This window comes from Kogia breviceps, chromosome 1 (genome assembly GCF_026419965.1).
Source record: "Kogia breviceps isolate mKogBre1 chromosome 1, mKogBre1 haplotype 1, whole genome shotgun sequence".
Classification (NCBI taxonomy): domain Eukaryota; kingdom Metazoa; phylum Chordata; class Mammalia; order Artiodactyla; family Physeteridae; genus Kogia; species Kogia breviceps.
Window position 1 is genome coordinate 156,315,979 of NC_081310.1, and position 8,130 is coordinate 156,324,108.

General features: G+C 57.5%; 1 protein-coding gene across 1 annotated transcript; it reads right to left on the minus strand.

Annotated features, from left to right (window-relative positions):
• Positions 1-421: 421 nt before the first annotated feature.
• CIMAP2 (ciliary microtubule associated protein 2) lies at positions 422-7,781 on the minus strand. The gene is given in 7 exon segments (XM_059078175.2): positions 422-655; positions 5,586-5,647; positions 5,650-5,707; positions 5,912-6,076; positions 6,529-6,616; positions 7,515-7,531; positions 7,533-7,781. Coding segments are annotated over 7 exon segments (873 nt in total).
• Positions 7,782-8,130: the final 349 nt, after the last annotated feature.

Below are 8,130 nucleotides of genomic sequence, written 5' to 3' on the forward strand. Positions count from 1 at the left end.
CACAGAGTAATGTCCATAAGGCTGGGGCTTGCTTCGGTCACAAGAGAAAGTGTCATAGAGGACGCGGGTGCCCATGGATCGTGCCAGGTACGCCTCGATGCCACTTTTTTTTTTTTTTTTTTTTTTTTTTTTTTTTTTTTTTTTGTGGTACACGGGCCTCTCACTGTTGTGGCCTCTCCCGTTGCGGAGCACAGGCTCCGGACGCGCAGGCTCAGCGGCCATGGCTCACGGGCCCAGCCGCTCCGCGGCATGTGGGATCTTCCCGGACCGGGGCTCGAACCCGTGTCCCCTGCATCGGCAGGCGGATTCTCAACCACTGCGCCACCAGGGAAGCCCATCGATGCCACTTTTAAAAGTGTAGGTGCCCAGTGCCAGAGTGCTCCCCTGGAACAGAGCACAGAGGACAATCCCTGAAGGTCCATCACCCCCTCGGGGACTCGGTTTCCCCATCTGCCCTGGAGTCCCCCCCAGGTCTGCGCAGGAAGGTGGGCGAGGCCTGGCCAGGGTAGGGGGATACCTGATGAGCCAAGGGGGGCGGTTTGTTGGTCATCCTGCACCTGAGGCCCTTGGAAGGAGACCAGTTCCAGGCACCCTCCTCCAGCTTCGTGTATGGGTTGCCCTTCTCCCCATAATTTCCAGGGCCTAGATAGTAGTTCTGGGGGTGAGAGGGAGGGACATAAAGGCCGTCAGTCCCACTCCTTGTGCTGCTGAGTGCACCTGAGGAAGAGAGGCCCCCCAGAGGGTAACGGGATTTTCAGAGCCCCTGTGTGTTAACTGCCCCCCAAAACACACAGCACTGTGGGCCTCTGAGCCTCTGCCACCGTTCACACCTTCAGTTCCAAGTTCAGCCTTCACTGGGGCCCCACTCGTCTGTCCAACTTACCCCTCACTGTTCCCTTCCTACACCTGACGCTTCAGCCAAAGTGAGGTCCTTGCTGGTCCCCAAACCCATGCAACCTCCTTCTGGCAACCTCCTTGCTTTTGCTTGCGTGTGCCATTACTGCCACCCAAAATGCCCTTCCTGCCTTCTTGGCCTTGGAAAATTCTTCTAATCCTGCAAAGCCAGCTCGAATGTCATCCCTCCTGGGAATGAAGCCTTCCTTCCCTGATCACCCCAGACAGCTGCTTGCTTTGGTGGTCTCGGAAATCCCAACCATTACACCCCTGTGTTATAGCCCTACGTTTACAGGAATGGGTTTCCCACCGTGCTGTGAACAGTGCTGCGACCTGGAGGGATCTGGAGTCCTGGGTTCGAATCCTGACTCCACTGCTTCCTAGCTGAGTGACCTTGGGCATGCCACTTAACCCTTCTTAGCCTCATGGTCCACATTTCAAGCACAGGGATAGTAGAACTTTCTTCCAAGGTAATGAGGACGATATGAAATAACGTCTATAAAGCCTCCTGCACGTGCCCAGCCCATAGTGGGTGCCAACACCTAATAAGTCAGGGTGGGGTGCCTGTCTTGGCGGGGCGGGAGAGGAGAGGAAGAGGTAGGAGAGGTTGAGAATTGTGGCTGGAATGAGCAACTGGAGCCTCGACTGCCAGGGTCGGAAATATGGCCTTTGTAGGTGGAATGAGAAGAGCCACCCTGCAGTAGAGGTGGGTGAGTGGGTAGCCATCGCTGGGTCAAGACCCGGCAGGAGGTTTTCTGCTGCTTTGCACCTTTTAGCCACACGGGATCGCTGCCACTCCACAGATGGCTCAGCCCTGCCTACCTCGAGTCCCTGGAACCTCCCAGGACGCAGCCCAGAACCACGCCTGGCAGAGAGGGTGGGTAGTCAGGCCGTGGCAGGCGTCAGATTCGTTCACCCTCAGAGGAACCAGAACGCACACTGCCTCCTTCCAGGGCCCAGGGTTTCCAGGTACGTTCAGGAGAAAAGCCCCAAAGTAGGAAGGTGGGTCTCAACATCATGTGCTGGCTGCTTTACTAGCCTTAATATCTTGGTCCTAGAGACATCCTGATGAGATCAAATCAGTGCCACCTGCAGTCAATAGATGGGGAAACTGAGTCTCAGAGAGGCAAACCTTGTGTCCAAGGCCCCACCTCCAGAAAGGGGCAGCACAGGGTTCTAACTTCAAAATCCATGCATGATCCTTCTGAGTTTCTACTGTTTCCCAGGCACTGTGCAGGCACCAGAGGTGGGAGAGAAATAAGCACCACGGTGTCTAGGGAGACCTCAGAAGGCAGGGTTATAACAAAGGGGTGGAGCTGCTGATCCGGAGCTCACAGACCAGGAGGAGCCCAGTGCCGGCACTCTGTCGGAAAAGCCTCCTCTCTCCCTTCAAACCTTCAGGTTCAGAGGTGCAGTAACACACCTGGGCTGATGTGAACACCCCTGACTTTAGCTAGAATGTTATGTTTCAGGGCTTCTGGGACCCGGGCAGCAGTGCTTAATTCTGGGGGAAGTGGGAATGGCCACTTACAAGATTTTTTTTTAGGTGGACCTTGAAGAGTCATCTTCCCAGAAGATGAAGGGGAGGGACAGGTGTCCCAGGTAGAGGGAGCCATAAGAGCACCTTTGAGACAGTTGGGAAAGGTACACTGGGAAGAGAATGGGAAGCCCTGAAGGCCAAGCGGGGCATCCAGACTTGATTCTGAGGCATGAGGACGCTTGGGAAGGTGACTGGGGCAATAGTAGGTGACCAGGAAATCAGTCCTGGGGGCGCCCCTGGGCAGGGGGAGTGTGGCTTGGGCTTGGGCGGAGGTCAAGGGGAGGAAGGAGGAGGATGGGAGACAGAAGCACAGACCCCCGTGACTACAGAGGAACAAGGTGCCCATGGGTCTCTGGCTCTGGCTTCTGGGCGGCGCCATTGCCCAGGAAGAGCAGGCCTGTGGGAGACGCTGATGTGGCAGGAGGGGGGCATGCAGAGTTTGAGGAGCCTGGAGGACCCCGGGGTGGGGATCTGAAGCCATGTGCATGGAGCCTGGCTGCGCAAGAGAGAACACCCCACAGAGGGTGGTGGGGAGGGCAGGGCCTGGGAAAGAGAAGCCATGGAGGGAGACTGGTGGAGGAGCTCCAAGGACAGAGAGCCCAGTGTCCCCAAAACCAAGGGAGGGCAGAGCCTACTAGGAGGAGGATGGAGGCAGAGCCCAGCGCCAGCAGAGAAGGCAATGGCTTTGCAGGGGATGTGCTTCAACAGCCCATCTGCTCTGGGGAAGGATTCACAGGACCCAAAGCAGGCACCCACAGCTTTGGCACTGGCACTGGGGAGGCCCCCATGGAGAAGTCAGCACCCTGCACAGGTGGCATTTGTAGGCCTGTCCCACCCACACTGGGGGGACAACTGGAGGGACCAGAGGCCAGAGGAGGCCATCAGGTTCCCAGCCCAGAGCAAGATGACAGCTGAGAAAGTCAGGCCTTGGATGTGAGCTCTCCCTGGGCTGCCTTCTGCCCACTGGGGCAGTGCCACCTCCTTGAACTTTCTGTCCAGCCCTGAGCCCAGGAGAGTGGCTCGGGGAAATCCCGCAGGGCCCAGTGAGGTTACTGCAGGAGCAGATGTGGGGACCAGAGAGGAGAAGAGACAGCTGGAACGGAGGGACAGGCCGTGGGCCCTTCACCCTGCTCGGCCAACCCTCGCAGATGCTCCAGCGCTGGGGACCGGGGAAAGGAGGAAACAGACAGCGTCTGATTTGTTCCCCCAACTCCTCTGCCTTCAGTGGGGCTGGGCTCCGCCATTAGATCCTGTCCTCCACAGATGGTCAAGGAACAATCCAAGTGAGCCCAGCCTATGGGTCAAGTGCAGTTGTTATGTGTGGACACCTTGGACTCAGTCCTGCCTCTGCCGCTTAGTAGCTCTGTGACCTTGGGCAGTCACTTAACCTCTCTGTGCTCGTTTCCTGTCTGTAAAGTGGCGATGATAGTGCCTGCTTCACAGGGTTGTGGTGAAGATTACATTACTTAGTACACTCAAGTGCTGAGAACAGTGTCTGGCACGTGGCAAGTGCTGCATTAAGTGTCGGCGATTATTCCTTTAGACCTGAAGGTAATCACTCATTTTTTCAGTGCCTCCAGGCAGCCCCTGTCCCCACAGAGCAGTTACAGCTTCTGCACCGAGGATGCATGTGCACATCCCCTGAACGAGGCAAGGAGTAATTCCCAGGCTCCATAGAAGGTTTCACGGTGGTGAGGTGTGGAGGAAAGGCCCTGGCTTGGGGTTTGCCCATTTGGCCCACTGGGGCAAGATGTTTACCCTCTCCGAGACTCCAGGGCCTCGCCTGGAGTGGTTATAAACAATTAGAGTGTTTTGGAGAACCAGTACTTAGTAGGCAGGCGTGGGCTTAGTCCACAAAGACTTATCACGTGCCTACTATGTGCCGGGCGCTGCTAGGACCTGGGGATTCTGCAGCGAACCAACCGGGCAGATGTGGTCCACCCTCGGGGGCTGCTGTGCACTGGGGGAGAGACACTGAACCCACAGCCACAATCGGGGCTCCTGGGAAAGGCAGATGGCACCTCATGGGGTCAGGTCAGACCTCGGAGCTGAGAGCTGAGGGGTAAGCGGGGGGGTCCTTAGGTGAAGGGGCCGCTGGGGGCAGAATGGCACTTCTGGTAGAGGGAAGAGAAGGAGCAAAGCACAGGGCGAGTGCTTTGCCTCACTTTGAGGAGTGAGTGTCCTGCCCAGAGAGCGTGAGGGGCAGGGGAGGAGGGGCAGCACTGGCAGCGTTGTGGGCGTGACTCCTGCCTTTGCCCGCACGACCCTATGGAGCCTGAACCCCACTCAGCCCGACCCACACCGATGCCACAGCAGCCCTCCTGCCACCCCCAGCTCTCACCACAGTCACCTCCCATCTGGATGCCTCCGACCCCCTCCCCCACAAGCATGCCACTCAGTACGCCCGCCCATCAAAACCCCCCTCCACTGTCCTCCCACAGCACCTGGAATCAAACCCGAGGCCCTCACCTCGCCAGAAGGGCCTCATGTCCTGGTCCTCACCCCTCTGCTCTTGCCTCCTCCACCCTCACTCACAGATTCCGTGAGTCTCCATTGCTCACCTACCAAAGCTTTTGCTCGAATGACACCTCCTCCCAGAGGTCTTCCCTGACTACCCTATAAATGGCACATCATCATTCGCCATCTCTCCCTGTCTCATTTTTCCTCATGGCCCTCATTATATGTGATTTGCTTCTCTGTACTGTTGTTTCTACCACTAGGACCACAGCTCCATGAGGGCAGGGACCTTGTCTTCATCACTGCTGGATCCCCAGGGCCTGGAACAGTATGTGGCACTAGAGGGCGCTCAACCATTGTTTGCTGGCTGGCTGGTTGGCTATAGATATGGAGGAGTTTGTTGAGCACCTAATGTATGCCTGGCTCTGTGTCAGGGACTCAAAGAAGAATCAGACCCATCCCTGCCGGTAGGGAGCTCCTGGTCTGGTGGGGGAGACGCAGAAACCTACGACAGCCAGTGGGCTGAAACCTGTGGCACTGGAAAGCAGAGGGGCTGTGGGGTCCCAGAAGAGAGCCTGGCCAAGCCTGGGAAGAATGGTAGGAGAAAGGGCGCTTCCAGCCCCACCCAGGCTGCATGCTCTTCGGACAGAGCAGAGGGTAGGAGGGAGCCCACTCCGTGTATGAGCACACCTACCTCAACGAGTCCTCGGAAGTGAAACTCCCCAGAGCTGAGCAGCCCCTGGGTGCTGCCCGGTTCTCCTGCAACTCTTCTAAGAAGTCTTTGGAGTTGTAGGAGCCAGGCCCCAGCTCTTCCTTCTGCTCTAAGAGAAGAGAGCAGAGGTGAAAACTTTACACTTGGGAGTGTCCACGCGGGCAGGAGCCCAGGCGAGGATGTGTTCCTTAAAGGATGAGCTCTACCTGGGCCTGGGAGGACACTGCAGGCCACCCTGGGGGCAGGCAGGACTGGGCAGGAGGATCTGGCACCAGCGGTAGGGCAGGGTGGGGCCCCAGGGGCCTCACCTGCTGCCGCTTCTCTTTCAGGATGGCCCGGTACTGGAAGTGGGCCAGCTGCGTCAGCCGGGTGGCTTCCTGGGCCTTGGCGCAGCCTGTGCCCACCTCCTTCTTCAACTTCTTGGTGCTGAAGCAGGTGTCCTTGCAGCCATAGGTCCCAGGTCTTATGTGGGACTGAGTCAGAGCACAGACCGAGCGAGGCCAGCCGCACCCACAAGTCCACCCACAGAGCAAGTCCTCGCCAAGCTGTCACCCTGACCTGGGAGTGGACAGGCAATACCCCTCTGGGGGCCCCTCCCCCAGCCCCGAGCCTGGCCCTCAAGGTGCAACCATGACGTCGTCTGTCACTGGACCCCTTACACTTCAGAGAGGGCCCGCAGCCAGTCTGTGCAAGAGCTGCAAGTGGAACCCAGGTCTCCGTGGATCCGACCCATGCTGTTTTCACTACAGTCCTGCGTTTATCAAACACATTGAGGCCCCAGCTCTGAGTCAAGCTCTGAGCTGTGGGCTGAGGGCACATAGAGGGTGTGCCCCCCTTACACAGATCAGCTCATCTGTCACGGTGAGGGACTCGGAGGGGCAGTGACCAGACCACGTGCGAGACTCGGGAAGCTATGCAAACTCACCGCGTCCACAGAGTAAACCCTGGAGTACGGGGCCTCCCTGAAGGTGCTGACCTTCTTCTAGTTGGGATAGACAGCAGAGACGTCAAACCTGGGAGGGACAGATGCCCAGTGAGAGGCACCCAGCCCTGATGAGGGCAGTTCTGGGCGGTTGGGGAGTTGGCATCCCACGGGAGGTGACTTTGGAGCTGACCCATGAAGGATGAGCAGGGCTGCTGCCTCCTCAGGGTCTTCGTCCTTCCAGGCTCCCTCTCCCTAGATTCCACCCTTGTCTGGTCCCCTAAACCCCTGCTGGGAACCTTTACTCAAAATCACCTTCTCAATGCAACCACCAGCCGCCCCACCCCCTGCACTCACAGGCTCCTCCTCCCTACTTCCTTTTTGTCCATAGACCTTATCACTAGCAAACATTTTATATCTTTTTCTTTTTTTGTTTATTATCCACTCCCACCACCCCTCCCATATGAAGGCAAGCTCATGAGCAAGGGCTTTGCTGTTTTGTTCACTATTTTATCCCCAGATGCTAGAACTGTGCCTGGCACATAGTAGGTGATATATAGATATATATATCACCTATCACATATATATACCACCTATGATATGATACATCTATCATAGGTGGTGTATATATATATGATATACACACGATATATGTCATACGTATGAATGAAGAAAGACACCTGGGCTGCAATTCTACCCATGACTTTTGGGCTGAGTGACCTACTATGGGCCAGGCCACTCGGCCTCTCTGAGCAGCACATAGTAGGTGCTTCTGAAATGATTTTAAATAACTTAATAACGGTGGTAAAAGACTCTGGGCAGGGAAGTGCGGCAGGCAGGAGAGGTATAGAAAGTCCCGCCCCCACCCCTCACAGCCAGCCCTACGCCACCCCCCACCCCACACATAACCCCACCCTCGCTCCCCCTCCCCCAGGCTCCAGCCTCCCGTAGGTGGGCCCTCTCTCCCCCAAGCCACCGCCGCGCCCCACCTGTGGCTCTGCACCCCCGAAGGGAGCGCCCGTGAACCAGTTGGCGGCCATGGCGCTGGCCCGCCCGCCGCGGCGAGGTCCTCGAGGGACTCGGACTGCAGGAGTGTTCCGCGCCCGCCGGCAGGCCAGACCGGCTTCTGCCACCACTGCCACCGCTGCCACGGCAACCCAGGCCTTGCGATTTGTGATCTCCACAGACCTGTGCGCTGCGTCTTTGCCCGCGCTGTGCCCCTGCAGGCGCGCCCGCAGGGTCCCCGACTTTTCCATTCGACTATGCACATTTTCATTGCTGCCTTACCGGACATCCTTCCCTGAGCCCGGCAGATTTAATGGCCCCTCGCGGTGGTTAATATGGATGCCATTTGGTCGAGTTTTAGAGTCATTTGTTGAAGAACCGTTTCCGATTTCTTGCTTTATGGCAGAGCCCCGCGCAGGGCCTGGTGGAGCGCAAAGGCCTCTTGATGGTCACCTTATGCTGGTGGGACCAGTGAGACACACAGAAAGGGCCCGATTTAGGCAAAGGGCATTCCATTCCTTCTCCACTCTGGGGAGGGGAGGAGGAGAGAAAGGGAACGGGCAAGGGGGGGCGGTCAGAGCGTGGAGGGCAGGAATAAGG